At 44.3% G+C, this 18,570-nt stretch overlaps 1 protein-coding gene across 2 annotated transcripts in view; it reads left to right on the top strand.

Annotated features, from left to right (window-relative positions):
- lsamp (limbic system associated membrane protein) overlaps window positions 1–18,570 on the top strand; it is a 523,212-nt gene that overhangs the window by 477,747 nt on the left and 26,895 nt on the right. For both annotated transcript variants that reach the window (XM_008299969.1, XM_008299966.1), the window contains one exon: window positions 6,967–7,092. In XM_008299969.1, the coding sequence (XP_008298191.1) occupies window positions 6,967–7,092 (126 nt within the window). The remainder of the gene's footprint in view (window positions 1–6,966; window positions 7,093–18,570) is intronic.

The following is an 18,570-nucleotide window of genomic DNA, read 5'->3' on the forward strand; positions in this document are numbered from 1 at the left end:
TAGATAATGGATGGATGAAATATTTTCCAGAGTCACCGGCACACCCAGAACGGCTGGACTGGACTTTCAGCATGTGACATTTTTGGGGCACGAGTGTTTATTGACATCAACATTTAAGTTCACTGTAAAATGTTCAGATTCTTTCCAAGAATTCAGTAAAGTCACTGCGCGACATTATCTGCCATCCACAGCTGCTTTAAAACTGTATGAAACCTGATCTGTACAGTGATGTGGACGGATAGTGATAAATCAGCAGATCACAGCAGTGTTTCTGATACGAGTTTTATCGCATCTGTCTGTTACTAGCGCTGATAAACGGTTGGAAGCTGCCTATTTATGTAACCTTGAACTGCACACAAACCTGTCGAGTTTCACCCTATGCTGTCTTTCTGAAGACTTCTCACATCATCGTCTTGATTTGAGCGCTTTACAATAAATACGAGGCTCCTGTAAATATCGATGAAAGGAGAGTGAGCTGTTAATCATGCGCCTTCCCTTCCTCCCTGCGGTGAGAAGCTCGTCACATGGACTCAGGAAGTGCCGGAGGTTCTGTTCCTCTCCCTCTCCTCCCTCCATCGCCGTTAATGCACAAACTTACAAACACATTCCCCCCCTAATTACCCGGCTCTGCCTCTCTCTGCTCCATCTCTGTCTTCTGCTCTCTTGTCTTCTCTCCTTTCTTTGAAGTTTGAAATTAGAGTTGAAAGCGAGGTCAGTGTATTTATAACGTTTTCATCAGAGATTTATTATTTTTTCAAGAATTGGATATAGGAGATCATTAGCCGGAGAGGACATGGTGTTATTGTTTTTTTATTTTCCCTTTTCTGTTTAATAGGGAAACCTGCCAAAGCTGAAGAGGAACAGCACCCCAGTAAAGTGTAGCTTGTGATATTTGACTATGAATGAAAATTAATGCTACTTTGGGGACTGGGAGAGAGAGAAAAAAAAAAAAGAAGATGAAACAGAATAAATTCTCCAGTGTCGAGGTGTGAGTGTACATGTGAGGATGTGCCAGAGTGGGTCGGTGTCTATACTATGCAGTGATGCATCCAAACTTGGCCATAGGGGAAAACATTAGCAGAGCGTGCAGTGAATCTCTATGGAATTCATCCTTCCTGGAGTTGCAGAGGTGAAATGCTTTTCAAAAAGCTGCCCTTTCTAACATTGTTCCATGAAGGTTGACCTATGACTAAGATTACAATTCCCTCCTTTCTTTGCCCTCCTCCCCCTTCAGCGCTGACAGCTGGACACCGGGCGCTATATGGCCGCAAGAGCTGAAATGTCACTCACGCTTCTTTCTTTCACAATTGCCTCGCTTTGTTCATCTCCTCTCTCTCTCCCTTTCCACTTCCCTCCCCATCTTCTCTCCCCCCCCATTTATAGCGGTGACAGGGTTATCAGAGTATGAGCAGTTATTTCCTCCCGATCCATTTTTATCTATGCTTCCAAGGATTAATTCTCCAGTCACACATCCAACTCAGCCAATCAACTTTCCCGCCCCGCTCAGCGTTGGTTGTTTTTGAGGTGGAGGGGGGAAAAAAAAAAAAACAGAACGAAGCCAATTGGGTTCTTTGTCACCTCCATCGAGCGCCTCCATCCCTGTTCCATCCCCCCATATCTGGTAAACACATCTTCATTTCTGTTTTGGTCATTTGACTACAGCAATAACTCCGTATGACTTCATTTAAAACGCTGTTTTGCACGATTGTGACTGCCCTGTCAGGCGGTGTTAGAGAGAGACGGGATGTTTTGTGTGTCTGTGTTTTTTGAGAGGGAGTAACAGAGAGATGTTAGTTGGGAGGAGAGCTGTTAGTGATGCTGCACAGAGACAAAGCTTCAATAATAACCTTGCTGGAGAAACAATCTGAGGGAGGCAAACATTGGAATATTGTTTCTTGGAAAACATGGTCGATGTGGAGGAGCAGGGCAGCTTTATTTCAATTCAGCACCGCAGCTCCTATCAGATTTAAATAGTATATGAATTCCCACATGATGTAGCTCTCACAAGTGTGTTCGCCGCTTGGCATTCTTAAATGCTTCTAGAATGGATTTTCCTTATGCGGTTTTGTGAGTTATATCTTCAGCGAGGCCAACGCAAACGGATTTCTGTGCTAGTAAATCAAGATAAGGCTCCGCAAAGGCGCCTAAATAAAAGGTGTGAAAGTGGAAGCGTTGCCCCACTGCCAGAGGAAGCCGAAACAACACCCGCTGGCATGGGATGACACCCCACAACAGGAGTACAGCTATAGCACGATCTTTATTGTCGGGCCACTGAGTAACTTTAATGGAGCAGTTGGGGTTTAAGTGCCCTGTTTATGGACAAATTGACAACAGTTGTTGAGAGCTGGACGAGTCTGTTACTTTGCTCTCCGGCTTTTTGCAGCCGATTGTGCTGCTGTTGACATTTTTAAGGAGCGAACCCATAAATTTTAATGGTTTACTTCCCAATTTCGATTTTTATGTGTAAATGATTTGGATGGCTAAATAAATATGAACCTGATGTGCAGAGACTGTAGACTGTCAATTATTGCGATTCAGGTTTAATGTAGTGCCTGCATTCGGAGGTTAGACCCCGCAAGCCTATAACTCTAACGCAATCAAAAAGTGACATTTCAGCAAGTTTCCGCCTCATAAATTCATACTTCACCTGAGAAATACACAATAAACACACCGTCTCATAGCTGAGAAGGAGTTCTTTCCTACTTTGGCAACACAAAGTGCAGAAGAGTCCGACGTGGGCTCCGGTGGAAGTCCATCAAATATGGCATCGAGTCAAATTGACTCTTTTCTGGCTTCACAGGGTCTCTGGGATTATATTTGTCCTCCAAAAAAGTGTTTTTGTGAGAACACTTTTAAATTTAATTCCAAGATGCAGTTCTTAAGGTCAAACACAAATTGACTTTCAAATTAGTAATGGTTATTCATAAATGTTGAGTGAAGGAAAGGAATTTAGTATGCAGTGTTTGGAGACAAAAATCAGGTTGAAAAATTAGGTCTAAAGAAAACAGATTTAGTTTCCTTAAAAGGAAATATGCATGTTTGACCTTTTTACTTATGGCTGGGATCAGAACACTTTTAAGGAAACAGATTCTAAAAACGTCACTGTTGTAATATATGTGTGTCTTTCTGTCATTTGCTGTTGTCAAATGACTTTTTTTCGCATAGTAATGAAGACGCGTTGGAAGTCTTAGTTAATGTTTGGGTTTTATACAACTTTAGATAAAACCGACAAACCGATAACTACACAGTTGTTCAAGAGGATGTTTGTTGTTTCCTATGACTTTGAAGGAGTTACGACCCTTTGGATTAGTTCAGGATAATGGCCGGTCCAACGGGCCTTTTCTTTATCGTTTTGTCGAACTGGAACACACGGACGTTTGTGGATTATTTATGAATTGGCTTTGAATGACAAGCTGGTGATGAATGTGTTTGATGCGCAGCAGGGTTTGGATGCAGGTCAAGAGTGGACCATAAATCTATCTGCAATTGATGAACAATGGTTGCCCTTGAAACGAGCGCATAGCGCTTGCAAGTACAGCGATCAGCCACAACATTAAAACCACTGACAGGTGAAGTGAACAGCATCGATCATCACGTCACAGTGCAATGTTCTGCTGGGCAACCTTGGGTCCTGACGTTCTTATGGATGTTGCTTCGACACGCACCGCCTACCTAAACATTGGTGCAGATCAAGCATACCTGCCCTTGCAATGGCCCTCCACAATGGCAGCCACCCCCGAGAAGGACGCACCATAAAAAACAAAGAAGAGCCCAAGGCGTTGACCCAAACTCCAAACTCTCAAAAACCAAATGTGGTCCCGTGTTCATGCCCCAGTGAGTCAGTTCTCTTTCTTTGGTACAAGGGAGACCTACAAACTACCAGGCAGGTGGTTTTAACATTCCAGATTGGTGTAAATGGGTTTAAATGTTTAAAAAAATGCATCGCAAAATCATGATCACATGTAGCAGTACAGGCTTAAGAATCGTACAGGTGGAGGACTCATCAGGACCAGTAACTCCTCCCTGCACATTTGTACGCATTACATTTTTCAGAATAACCTCGGCTATTCAAAAATTAAACATCTGAACAGTTGGATTCAAACCAAGTCTCCAGGTGCTAGAAACCAATAGTAGCATTTTCAAGAGGAGCTCTACAATCACACTGGTACTGCAAAGTGATGACTGTCATCAGTGGCTTCATTCATGCTGCACTGGATCATTCATTAGCTGGCTACTAACATCTACTCACATTCATGCATGAGGACGGCACAGACATGTCAGCAATATGTGACACATCTCACCATCAGTTAAAGTGTTGGTACTGACATGTGTTGCTTCACCACTTTATCATTAGCTATATTTGAAGTAATTTTAACGAGTATTTGATTAGGATCTTTACAAGAATGGAGCCTTTGGTATGAAGTCTAACTATAAGGGCATTTGACACAAGTGTAGTCGGTGCATTGGTCCATAGTGCAAACACAAATTATTTTCTGTAGATGTTTAGATGTTTAGAAGTATTTATTGTGTAGGGACTCATCACCGTAGCAAGATAGAAAACCCTCAGAGCTTTGTGGTTAGCACAGATTTCATTTAAACCCAAACCATTAACTCTTCCCAAACTCATAACCGTAGTCTGATAGCGTAGCATAAAGGAAACAGCCGCAGAAATTATATGATTTGATTTGAAAAACAGATTGTTTCTCAAACTCCAGTCTCCTGGATTACAGTCCTGTGTATGGCTAATGACACCACCATCACTTTAATCTCTCAAGATGGAACTTGTGGCTGTTTTCTTGTGCAAAGCCAAAATTCACATAAGGCCAGTCGAAAAGAAAAGGGTAGCAGTGTAGACGGAGGAAACAGACGGTTTGAGAGGGACGTGATGCAACCCATCCATGTTTAAACCAGACAGGCATTTCTAAACAGAGAAGATGGTCGACGACACCATTTGTTGGGTGCTTATGATGCAGTTCTAAGATCCCTCACCTGATAGTTTAAACACTTCTCACACCATCAGGCATGTCAGTTTTCTGTCATCAATGGATGCCTCTTGGATGAAACATCTTCAAAAACCAAATGTCGAGTTGCCTTCTGCCAATGCAGCGCAGAGAAAAGAATAAGTCAGAAAAACGAAGGTAGCTCACAATTTTACAGCCTCATGTGCTTTGATAAGATATGACAAAAAAAGTAATCTAACAGTGAAATCATTGAGCAACTGCAGACTTGCATCCTAAACAACAACATAGTAGCTGAGGAATTGCTCAAACTTTGGTTTACTGTGCAACAGCTCAGAAAAGTAGCATTTGATTGCCAATAACTACATGCAAGTTGGAGCTACAGGCAAGATGCTCTAATCCAGGGGTGTCAATCTCAAAAACACAGTGGGCCAAAATTTAAAACCTGAACAAAGTCGCGGGCCAACATTGAACAAATTAACCTTTTAATATGGACCGAAACAAATTTTGCTTTAACATTGAATATGGAACAAGCAACGCTTCTTACCATACATTATATATAACTTAATAGTGGAGACATGCAAAATCTAATTATAAATAAAAAAACACATCAATGGCACAGTGACAGTTGTAGAGTGAAGTCGCTATGCCTACTGTCACAGAGGAGAGGGAATTTCTGGGTTCTGTCCTGATTGACGCACCAAAACAACAGGGCATTATGGGATTTGTAGTATTAGCGGTGTAATGTAATGCGCTGTACAGTATAACACCTGGGGCAACTCTAGTAGTCATTTGGTATTGTCTCGCGGGCCAAACATAATTACAAAGCGGGCCAAATTTGGCCCGCGGGCCAGAGTTTGACACCCCTTCTCTAATCGGTTTTTCCTTTAAACACTGGATGGTATGCAGGCATTGTGCTGGGAGGGGCAGTGTTAAATAAAGAGGTAGCACGTGGCCTGAGGTGTGCCGAGCCCAAAGCACCATGGACCTGACACGGTGCATGTGTACAGTCAGTGAAACCAGAAATTGTAAATCCACTTATCACAGTTTTAGAGAAAGAAAAAAAACCTGAGTTACTGTTGTTTTTGCTCATATTACACATGTTGGACCATTCATCACGTTCCAAGCCATTGATCATTATTTGTACTTCTGGAATCATATCTGCATACACAATATGTTTTCCCAACCGCTTCAGCCACGATTTGTAAAAACAGTGATGTATGCCGGCTACAGCTTTCATGATTGATTGTATCTCAGCTGCTGACTCACTTTAAAGCTGACTTTACCTTCTTCATTTATCTGCGTTGGGCTTTTTTATTTTATTTATTTATTTATTTTGCCTCGGTAAAGGTTTCTTCCTGCGGCTCCCTGCCTCTGGCTTTCTGTTTGCGTGGGAGTGACAGCGGCAGCAGCAAGGAGTAGATGGTGATCGCGAGGCAGGATGATCATTAAGCGCTCCGTGGAGATGAAATAGTTCTGTGTTACTTTGATCACCAGTGTCACGTACGCACGCAGGATGCTTGGGTTCACCTTTAAGTTTTGAATCGTATATTAAAGCCTGCTCTTCTGAAGGTGCGCGTCTGAACCCAGAATCAGTGCCAAGCGTCTGGTGGGCCCCATACGACAAGAGAAGCAATCTGTTTTCATGAGCTCAGGTCCCGGGGCAGGAGATTAAATTGCTTATTTGGATCCTGGGTTGAAAAAGTTTACTGTAAGTACCTCTGAGGGCTATAACAGTAGGGAGAGAAAAAAAAAAAGGTTCTCCAAAGCTTTTTCTAAACTCCTGCTTTCAACTGAGAGAATCAAGGTCAACCTGTGTTCCCATTTAATCTCTATATACGCTCAAAAGCTTCTGTGAAAATATGACAAAGGATGCTACTGCGGCTGACTAGTGGTGTTTTAATGGACTTTCATCGTAGAGGAAGTTGTTATATATGAACCAGAGTTTGTGTAGGATTCGGCATGTGCGCTAACAATCTTAACCTTGATGTCGTTTCTGTGTTCTCAGTTCCAGCCAACATCTACAAGGTGTCAGAAGACATCACGGTGAACGAGGGCAGCAACGTGACACTCAGTTGTTTGGCCAGCGGCAGGCCGGACCCCACAATCACTTGGCGGCTGCTCAACCCCTCAGGTAGGAAACATGCAATCAGCACTTATTATCGCACGCCAGTCGAGATGTCTGGCTGATGATGTGCCAGATTATTTCAACGTTAAATGCTAAGTTTCTTTCTCTCGAGCGGCCAAGAAAGTTCTTGTAACTTTTGTACGTTACACACAGTGTGAACACAGACACACACTCTCAGCAGACTGACAGTGGTGTTAGCATCTCAAGTGTCCATTCACTTCTTTCACTAAAAGTTGAAGAAAAGGGGACACTTCTCATAGACACAGCTCTCCCTATCGTGCTTTACTCAGACCTTGGCTCATGATTGTTGGATTCACACTTTTTCTTCAGTGTGCAGACACTTGAAATGACATTCTACCTGGAACTCTTTTCACAGCCTCCTATGTTTACAAAGTCACGGCATTTGTGACCATGAGAATGTTTCTTGCTAATCAAGCTTTCCTTTTTTTATTAGTATTATTATTATTATTAATGCAGCTTTATATCTATCTGCCAAGCCCCATTTTATTTTATGTATTTTTTGTTGTTTTTACAGATTTGGTCTAGACCATATCTTTCACGTAGACATCCAACTGGATCCAACACATTGCTCTTGGACAGAATCACAATTCTCGGTTTTACGCTCTCGACAAAGACACAAAAGAGCTCCAGTGTTAGTATGATGAATAGATTGTGATGCTGAGGAATAGTAATGTACAAGATTTTCCGTGTAGCATCTTCCCGCTGCTCCTATTTAAGTGAAAATCCATTACTTTTCCGCAAGTTATAGCTACAGATGCATGCACTCAGCATCTTCATTTCACACGAGGTAAAGTCACTTAAACTCTAAGTTCTTACGTGTTCGTCACATCAGTGTTTGTACATCGGAGTGTGCATGAGGGTGTGTTGGCGTTGTTGGTCACCCCACATATGTGCGTCCCTCAGATAGCTGCGATGCTGTTGCTTTGGGATTTAATCCAATTTCAGGGAAAAGATAAACGTCTCCAACTGCTGATGAGTTTCGTAGAGTGATGGATGAAGATGCTCCAGCTGACAACATCTCACTTTTATAACAGCCCCGCACTGATTGAAAGCCGTCCTATTTGTGTGTCTTTGTCAATTACCGCGTGAGTTTGTCAGCACTCCAGACATGTTTCATCAAATACATCTGTTTCCTGCACCTGGAAGCTGAACAGCTCGGGTAGGTGCATTCGCCTCATTTGTCTGTTTGCATTAAAGTGGAGTGATTTGTTCAGCCTTAATCTGCGAGCTGTATGGATCTGGCTGGCTGCTTTGCAGAGCCGGGCTGGAAACTGTTGGGCTCCGTTTTCATTTCCTTCCTGTAAAGCTAAAGGGGAGCCTTCAAAGTTCAGATGGCTCACAAAGTTACTGTAGGTAAAGCTTTTGCTCCCAGAAAATGGATGGAAACATGGATAGAGGGAAGGAAAAAAGCAATATCCAATCCTCCTGCTGCAGTAGACTCGGCCTTAATAACTACGCCCCTGCAAGTTCTGTACAGTATTTCCATAAGGTAGCTTTTCTTTTCATTATTCACTTTCTCTGTGTTTTATTGAGGAAGCAGTAGGCATGCCACCTTCGACAAGTCTTTGTTCTTTACTGAGACAGTGCGATAGAAAGGAAATCCTGTCAGCATCCTTGCAGGATGGGATCCCATAAGTCTGCACAGTCACATGTGGCTCCTGAGATGGAGGCCCCTCACCATTTGCAAACACAAGTACTGCTGTTGTTTCTGTTGTTGTTTTGTCAGGCGTCTTTCACAACGAAATCCATAAGTCTAACCCAGTTCAAGAGCGTGTGGAGGGCTGCTGAGAGAGATAATGATGTCTGGCAGCCTGTGGTCTGACTGCTTCATGCCTTTCCCTGCCTGGGCGGCAGCACGGCTTCGCTTCGCTAGTGAGGCTCTCAGCTACTTGCTGGGACCGCAGATGTTCACGACACACAAACCGCTAGTCCTAGTCAAGACTCAGGTTTTCTATTCAGAGCCTGAGTTGAGCCTTTAAGCATAAAAATCAAGCTCAGGCAATGGCTATTTCTAAAAACGATGTGTTTTTTATAGTTATAAGGTCGTAATAGAACCAACTGTAACGTCTTTAAAGCATAATGTTGTTTAAAAAAGCAGCAAACTCCTGCAAATATGGAAAATTGGTAAAAAGGGCATCCATGCTTTATTATGATCAAAGGAATAATCACCATTCCTTCAATTAAATTCCAGTAAGAGTGGTTTTTACATCTCGACTGTAACAAGCAACAATAAAATCAGATGTGCTGTTTTTCAGCAAACACCAGAAAGCTGGCTGACGAATAGAAGCAGCTTTTTTTTTTTTTTTTTACTGAAAATGCCAGCTAGGCCACATTGCAAACTGTCAAGTTAGCAACAGGCTACCATGGAAAGAGGAGGGAAGAGTGGAAATCAGGTACATAGCTGTAAAAGTAAAATGACAAGACAAATACATACATGTTGAAGGTACGTGTTCATCTAGAACAGGTGTGTCCTCAAGAGCCCCTGTCCAGCATGTTTTAGATGTTTCCCTCTTCCAACACACCTGATTCACATGATCAGGATCGTTATCAGGCTTCTGCAGAGCTTGATGATGAGCTGATCATTTGAATCAGGCGTGTTGGAAGACGGAAACATCTAAAACATGCTGGATAGGGGCTCTCCAGGACCAGGATTGGGCACCCCTGATCTAGAACATCAGCGCCATAAGGCAAGAAGGCAAGAAAAGCACAAAGCCGTAGTATTTGTCAGTCAGTAGACTCTATCTTCAAGTCAACTCTGAAATCAGTCGAACAACTTTCAAGTCAAGTTTTGTGACGAGACTGCAGCACTGCGACTGAGTCACTTATTCCAGTGCCAAAATCTGGCTGAAGTTCATGCTTGCATAACCACATGAATATTCATATTCAGGCTTGATGACTGTGTGCACATGTCGCTGTGCACGGATGTGTGAAAATTCACTGGCATTCACACACAAACACGAGATAAACTCATCACAGATACACGTTCGTTGCCCTTCAGAAGCTGTAAGGTTCTTTAATGTTGACCCCTGCTGAGCTGAAATCGAACCATCATCCAAACCCCTAAACTGCCAGAATCACATCATTTAACCATCAGGAACTGAAACCTCGGAGATCAGACGTAGACGCACACCCCAAACACAGACAGCAGAGACGGAGTGAAAATGCTCCTTTGTGCCTCCTTCAAGCCGAATGAGACAACACACTTCCATGCTGCCGCCGTGACAGACAGATGATACAGTGTTTGTCTTTTCAACTGGAAATCCTCTTTAGTACTGCACACTTTGTGTTAAATGAGAAATTATTTAAAGAACAGCAATTTGCACGGCCTTGACAGATGATCAAATTCCGCTTTCCTAAGAATAGCGACGTGGTGTCACCTCCGCCGGGATGAGCTGCAGCTAAAAGCAAACACTCCCGACTGTGGACAGGTTGCAAACACGTATGGAAAACTCCTGTAGTCTGGATCATAATATCCCACCTGCCAAGTGAATTAAACGCTTTAATTGTGTTTTCAAAAACAATTTCTGCCGGTGAGACGCTAACGGAGCAGGCCGAAACTGTTTGCTTTAAATCAAACTGACACAACTCTAAAAAGTCAACAAACCAAACTGAATATAGCAACCCGCGGAGTCCGTGAGCAGCCGACTGTCAGTCAGCTCTGTCTGCGCCCAAGTTTTGTCTGCAAAACTTCTTTTCTCAGGGGATCACATACAAAACCTGAAGCAATCCCATATAATTTCAAATAACCAGAGTGACAAATGACACCTCCGATGCTGCGGCTGAGCATTTTTCCGCCGTCTGTCTGAATTCATATTTCCATCCGAGGATTTGTTTATGGGATAGTTAATAGCAGGGTTTCTCCGGGTGTCCACACTGATTACAGCTGTCATGTGTTTCTACGGGACCATCCAAGCTGAAAATCGGCGCTGCACAATCTTATTTCTCTGTTATTGTTGGCTCTTTCGCTTCGCTATCACGGAGCTAATTATATTACGACTGACGTGTTTGGTTTCTTAATGACAAAGTGGCGCGCTAGGTAGATTGACAGATAGACGAAAAGAGCGCAAGGTTATGTATACGTATATACATAATTACGCTCCATCAAAGGTACTGTTCGTGTTTGTCATTGAGACAAGAAGTCTGCTGGGTTGCTGCTCGCACATCACCGAGCTACATTAGTAATTAAGAGATCATGAGACTAAATTGAATATATTTTCCCGAGGTCTTAAAATGCATTCGCCGGAGCGAGTCTGAGGCGAAGATTTCTCGGCCTGCTGTGCCGAGACTGCAGAGGGCCATCAGATGCAGTGAGGAATGCTGCAGCTTGGTAAATATTGCAACCCTTTGAGCGTGATCTGAGATGACAATGAGGCAGCAGAAACTTCATTATGGGTGTGGATGTGCAGTCATCGCGAACAAGGTGCTCATTAGAGCACCAGCTCACATAAAGGGTTTTATGTGTTCTCTGGCTAACATTGTCAAAGGAAATAACAAGCAAAGTTTAACAATTACCACGATCACAAAACCTGTGGCCTGAATCTAAACTGGGTAAATATTCAGCCTTTTTAAACAATATTCAGAATAAAATAACAAGTCAGCCGATAAGTCTGAGCTGCAGGCTGTTCGCACAAAAACAACATATGTACACGTTTATGGTCCGTGTTCACAGTGACGGGAGGAAACACGGTGACTAATGGAGCTACAGGATCATTGTGTGGAGGAGGTCGGGGTGGAGGGCCGGGTTAACAAAACATCAGACTTTCCGATTTCAATTGTGCTCCGGCTTCCAAGTCTGACTAAGACTCCCCAACATTCACCGAGTTGTCATTTTAACTGAAGCCATAATGTTTCTCTGACCCTGAGACCCTAAAAACCTGTTTTCTCAGTTAATTATGAGTCTTGGGATCCTACATCAACATTTTCTGCCAACGACGGAACAGTTTTCATTTAGAAAGACGAGCGAGTCGGTTTAGTCTGGGGCTCGGTTGGGGAATAGCGGATCGGGACTTGACAGCGTTTGAATCAGAAACTAATGATGGCGGGTTGTTTGGTCACTGTCAATCAAATCGGGTCAAACCGTAGCAAGTCACACAGTCCTGATGGAGCCAATTAGAGTTCGTTGAATACCTAAGAATGCTTTTTTTTTTTTAAACTTTGTCATTTATTTCTTGCATGAGTAATTTTACAGTCTTTTCCTGAATCCAATCAAGTCATTTTGTGCTTCAGCCCATTCAACCCTGAACCATAGCATCATCGCTGATTTATTTTTCAGTAGTGATTTTTTTCTTTTTGATGGTTTTGGAAAATATGTCGTGACAAATGGTGCCCTCCTGTTAATCGGGGCATCAGCTATCACGTGTCTACAAACACATTTTGCCCTCTCATTTGGACGTCTTGCTGTTTCCTCTAAACTTAAAAGGCTGCTTCTGCTTAACGCTGATGAAAATGCGTCTTTTGTAAATCAGTTGCATTAATGGCTTTTAAATGGACTCTCCTCATCAGTGCATCAAGCAAAGAGCGACTTCCATCAGGAGAACAAGCGCAGCTGCCATTTTGTCCTTTCACCGCACCGGTTTATGGACGTTGAAAGTGAAAATATTGACCGCTATGAGCTCCATTCAACTTATTATGATGACACCAGACAATACAGGACAGGAACACAATATCAAAACATCAGGTGTCTCATTAAATGTGTCCCTTTGACCACCGTCACTGAAGGCAGCGAGGACACTTTGAAGCCGTGAGGCAGAAATAGTGTTTAATACGGCCCACGGACCCAGTGTGACGGTTATTTTATCTGTGTGAGACAGTGGGAATGATATACGAAGACACTATCTTGTAGTTCTTGTACTTTTTTTTTTTTATCAAAACACTCTTTGTTCAGCCGGCTGCAAGTATTGACTGAATAGCTCCGTGCCTGAACCGGGGTGACGGGGGAGCAGAGCAGAGGTGAAGGGATATTCATTGATATAGGACGAAGCAAAGGAGATAACAAAAAGAAGAAGGGCACACACACACCCTCTGAAATCCGCTACAATACGTCTGTGTGAGAGAGAATAAATGCACAAATGTGACGAAGTACACGTGTTCTCGCAGTGTTCCTGTGACACGCGTGTGCAAAGACCTGCAGGCGTGTTAATCTCTCTAGCTGGCTGCTTCCCAGCTCCGCTCTTCTCCAGCTTCCAGTTTGTTGTTTTTTTTTTTTAACTCCCGCAGGATAATTGCTAAAGGTCGTAGACTGGAACTCCTGGGTGGCGGGAGGCTGGGGGAATGGCGGCACCCCGTCGAGCATGATGAGGGGAGAAATGGAGCTGCTGGTCAAGCAAGGAATCCTTCATTGCACGCCTCTGAGACCACCAAAATAGAAGTCAGACAAGTATGAAAAATACATGCCCTCTGGCTGACTCTGGTGTGCCATGACACAGGGAGGACCCACGCAGAGCTGGAGAGAGAAGAAACTGATGGAAGTTGTGCTGACCTCGGGGAGGAAAGAAACAAAAGGAAAAGGGAGACAGACAGGCGACAGAGAGAGAGAGAAAAAAGCTGGAACAGTGCTTTAGTATGCAAATGGCCAGTTTCATTAGATGTGTAATCATTCCTATCATTAGTTATAGAAACTCCAGTCGTTAATTAATGTTCAATTATGCATTCGAGATCCTCTCACCTCTTCGGTGTAATAGAGTTTGTCAGTCATTTGGCGCTGCAGGGAGGACGGCCACAGAGAGCCTCCAACCCACTCAAGCAGAGGTGTGCACATCTGGACATCTGGGAAGTGAAAGTAGTAAGACATGGATGACTTCGATTCAAGTCGTAAGAGGAACTAATATATTTGCGAGAGTGCACCCTGGCGGCCGAATGGCTGCGAAGAGCATCCTGTCACCTAAATATCAAGAGTTTTAAGTTCCTCGGCAGCTATTACCTGTCCATCAGCAGCCATGTTTACTGTCGCAGTGTCCTTGAGCAACAAACTGAACCCCTAAGGTGTTCTGGATAATGGCGGCGGCTAACTGTAAATGGTACGCTATGAATCTACCACAACAGTTTCATTGCAACAAAGACATCTGTCCAAATGAATTGATTTGGACCGCAGCCCACGTTCCTGCGCTATATGATCCTGCTGAATATTGAAGTCATAACCCTTTTATAACAGTGCTTGGCAGGGCAGCCTTTTAAAGATTTGATGCTGAGCGCCCTTGACATCCCTCCTACGCCGGCCTCGGCGGCGTCGGCCATGCTCCAAGACCAGGCTCGGGAAAGTCTCCCCAGGACTGTCACCCTGTCTGCGAGGCTCTCTCCCTCCCTGTTCCTCTCAGCAACTCTTTGTCTATCCATCTTCGGCTGTCGCTCTGTCTTCCTCTCCTCGCTCTCGCTGTCTCCTCCGCTCTCCATCATCCTCCCATCTCCTCCTTCGGCAGAGTATGACAGTCACTTCAATTGTCCTTTCTGCACCTCAACTCGCTGTCGGGGGGAAGACGTGGAGCCGGAGAGCAACACTCATGCACGCATGTACACACATATCTCTGCCTCTCAGGAGGGAGTGGAGCAGGCGAGGGTGCAGATACGTAGGTCCCTCAGTAGTGTAACTCCTGTGTAGTGGGAGTGGGTGAGCAGATTAGGCAGCAGACGCACACACATGCACACAGCACGCATATCATTGTGCGCCAAGCTGTCTGTGACAGAGTGTAGCTGACAAGCCTGCTGATTGTGGGAGTGAAGTGTAAGGTGCTGACAGGTCCTTGTCAGAGCAACCCAGGTCAAACCTCCCGCTCCACATCTCCAGCTGTGTGCAAGCGTGTGTGTGTGTGTGTGTGTGTGTGTGTGTGTGTGTGGCTGTGCACGTATGAACTATCAGTGGAACAGCAGCCCCTCAGGAAGCAGGAGAAGGCAGCTGCTCATCCGTCTCTCAGCAGGTCTCAGATCTGCTGACTGTCACTGTTCACTTGTTTGTTTACCATCCGCAGCTGGTCTGGAATCAGTCTGCTGTCACTCGGTGCGCAGAACATCATGGGCACAGCTTGGCCTGGCCCTGCCTGGCCTCATTAGGTGTAGTCACCGCTGGGCCGGCTCAATACCGGAGCTCACACTTGTTTAAAGTCACAACTGTACAGAAACTCAGCACTTTTTTTTTTTCCCTGGATAAGCACTTTTTGGAAAGCCCCGAGTCACACAGGCCCTCGGGGAGGAAGTAGCCTGAAGGAGAAGCCAACTCGTGATTTGAAGGTTTGGGGTTTGAATCCATGTTCAAGCTCAGGATATAGAAGCAGAGGAGGAGAATGAAGACATGTGGTGGTGTCACTTCTGCTTTAGCTTCCTTCCACTTGGCCACCAGCAGGCCGCCTCAGCCTCTGTACCTCCACTGGACTGGTTAATGTGCTCGTATAAAACCAGAATAAATGAACAAAGACACATGAATCCTGCCTCACCAACGAGTGGCGTCGTGAGCGGAGAAATGATATGAAATGTATACTGCGGTCTCTGCAGTCACCAGCGCTCAACCTAATGATCACCTATGGGAGATTTCAAAGTGATGGGTTAGATCGCGCTCTTCTCCACAAATGAGGGTGTTCTGTAACCGGTGGAGCAGCGACGTTCAGCCCTCCGGTAACAATCCAGAGCCGTGCCGTAGCGTGTATTCCAAGGAGGGCCCTCTGGATGGAGCAGCATGTTGTTAATGCAGAAGAACTCCTGCACGTGTCTCCTGCCTCATGGCGTATCATCATCACATGTGTCATTTACTGGCCGAAGTACAAAAACAGAGTTTGGATAGTGAACCAGCTGCTGGAATGGTCTATAACAAAAAAAAGTCATTTTGCTTTCTAGCCTAAATATAACAGTTAATAATATCCAATTTTGACGAGGTGGCCGAGTGGTTAAGGGACTGCAGGTTAGCACTGTTGCCTCGCAGCTAGAAGGTCGCCGGTTCGCGTCCCGGTCGGGGCACCGGAATCTTTCTGCAGTTTGCATGTTCTCCCCGTGCAGCGTGGGTTCTCTCCGGGTTCTCCGGCTTCCTCCCACACAGTCCAAAAACATGTTGAGGTTAATTGGTGATTCTAAATTGTCCGTAGGTGTGAATGTGAGTGTGCTTGGTTGTCTGTCTCTAAGTGTAGCCCTGTGATAGACTGGTTACCTGTCCAGGGTGTCCCCTGCCTTCACCCTGAGTCAGCTGGGATAGGCTCCAGCCCCCCACGACCCTAGTGAGGATTAAGCGGTGTATAGATAATGGATTGATGGAATATCCAATTTATTATCACGTATAGCCAAGAAAAATAAAAGCCAAATCTCAAAGCTGAGAACCTGCAGCTGTAAACTTTTTAGACATTTCTGCTTAAATGAGTAGATAATGAAAATGGGTACAGAGTCATTTTCTGTAAATCAACTAATCATTGCAGCTCTGAATTCAACAATTGCTTGTGAGTTGTCATAAATGAGCTCCATAAGAGAAACCAGGGTGGAGCTGCAGCACATGGAGCCTGCAGTGCAACACTTCAGTTACTCCATTATAACATGAAAAAGGCATTAAGACACCTCTTGTTGTTCTTTTCCTTTAATTTAACACAGACCTGCTTAATCAGGACTTTGTCTTAACAGGTAATGTTAATTTTCCAAAGCCACTCCTCACATTCCCCAGAATAAAGTCATAATACCACTTTTATTATTTCAGAAAAACATCATACAAGATTGTATAACTGTGGGTATATGATTTGTGTTTTCTCAAAATAATGTTTTAACCACTATTATTAAAATAAATACCATTTCAGCTGTGCTTGCAGAATGTTGTAATATTACGGGTTCGTCTGAAAATGATCTGCTTCATTCTTAAAACTGCAGAGACAGTCTTTATATGGAGAGTGAAATCGGAAATAGCAGGTCTATGAAAATAAGATGTTGTAAAACAGTCCTACGTGTGCGACATGGAGCGACGTCATCCGTCAGCTACAGTGCCGGAAAATTGAGTTGTCGTGTTGCATGAGTCAAGTGATTTACAGGCGATTATGCAGCTTTACATTCAGTGGCTGAATAAAAACGATAGAGTCATGGTCACGTCGAGTGATGAGTCCACATGACAAGGGTAGATCCTTGGCCCCCTGGCACCAATCTCTTTAATCACATGCACGCACGCACACATCCTTGTACTTCAGTCTTTATGTGCATCCTCTGATGACATTTATCCTCGAAGCCAAACCTCACCTGTAGAGATGCAGCCGTGGGTTTAACTCGCTGCCACCGTCGGCTGCTGCATGTTGGAACGACGCTATCGTGTGTCTTTGTGCATTCGAGTGTTGCTGTGTGCGTGACGGCGAAAGGAAAGCAGAGAGGGCAAATAAAACCCAGCAGCAAGCACAGATACTCCATGGCTGACCTTGCTCCCCGTGCTCAACACAAAGCCTCTTCTCCCACGGCGAACACAAGCCCATTGACTCCATCCAGACAGTAATGAGCAGTCTCCCTACAACAATAGGCCGGATCCGTTTATCAAGCAAGTGTAAGGAAAAGAGGACAACCCAGCTCCCCTTCATGGGAATTCAATCACTAAACCCTATTCTGTTTTATCAACAATTAATCTCCTTTTAAAGCCTCAGACTTGAATAGGACAAACAACCACGCAGCATACAGCGACGCACAATGCGAGAGGAACCCCACTGAAGCTGCCTCGGAGAAACAACAAAGAGCCGTGAGAAGTCGGAGGAGAAGAGGAAGAAGAGGAAGGAGAGAGTGGGAAAATGAGATAGAGAGAGGAATGACAGCATTCAGAAAAACAGACGGCTGCACCGCTCCGCTGTGCGTATCATTTCTTCGGCTCAAGAAGCGGCAAATAAACAGCCGTCTTGTTTTTGGCTCCAACACCTGTGTTATTTCTGCACTGCCAGCAGCAGTGGCAGCAAATGGCTTGTGAACAGAAGTGTAAGTTCTCCTTTTGTCCTCAGACTGCTGAGGAGATATTGTTCATGTAGGTTTTCTTCTTAGATATACAGTGTTGCTGCCAAACATGGTGATAGAACGCAGCACATTAAGTCCCACTCGGATATTTTTGGAGCTTTCATGTGTAAAAAGACGTCAGACGTTTCAGGGTTCAAGTTTGTCATGTGTAAGATGTTTATTGTCATCAAAGAATATTTGTTATTTAAAAGCCACGTCTGGCACATCGGCAGCAGTGTTGTGTTTCATAGATGGATATTTGCATTTTCCTGCGTGCTCGGTTTCAGCAGCACTCAGTCGATGAAGTTGTAAGCGAGCTAAAGATTCGTTTAACTTGAGAGCTCGGCCGCCTTTTCATTATCTGCACCGTGATGAGAGTAGCTGCTCCGTGAGCGCGACTTGACCCGTCGTTTAAATCACAGTGACTCCTGACAGGAGGACGGCTGCTGTGACGCGGCGGTGTCAGATAAGGCCAGGACCAACTGTCCAAACACAAATGCTCAAACACACACACACACACATATATATATATATATATACAGAGTT

Source organism: Stegastes partitus, unplaced genomic scaffold (genome assembly GCF_000690725.1).
Source record: "Stegastes partitus isolate 25-593 unplaced genomic scaffold, Stegastes_partitus-1.0.2 Scaffold32, whole genome shotgun sequence".
Taxonomy (NCBI): Eukaryota; Metazoa; Chordata; class Actinopteri; family Pomacentridae; genus Stegastes; species Stegastes partitus.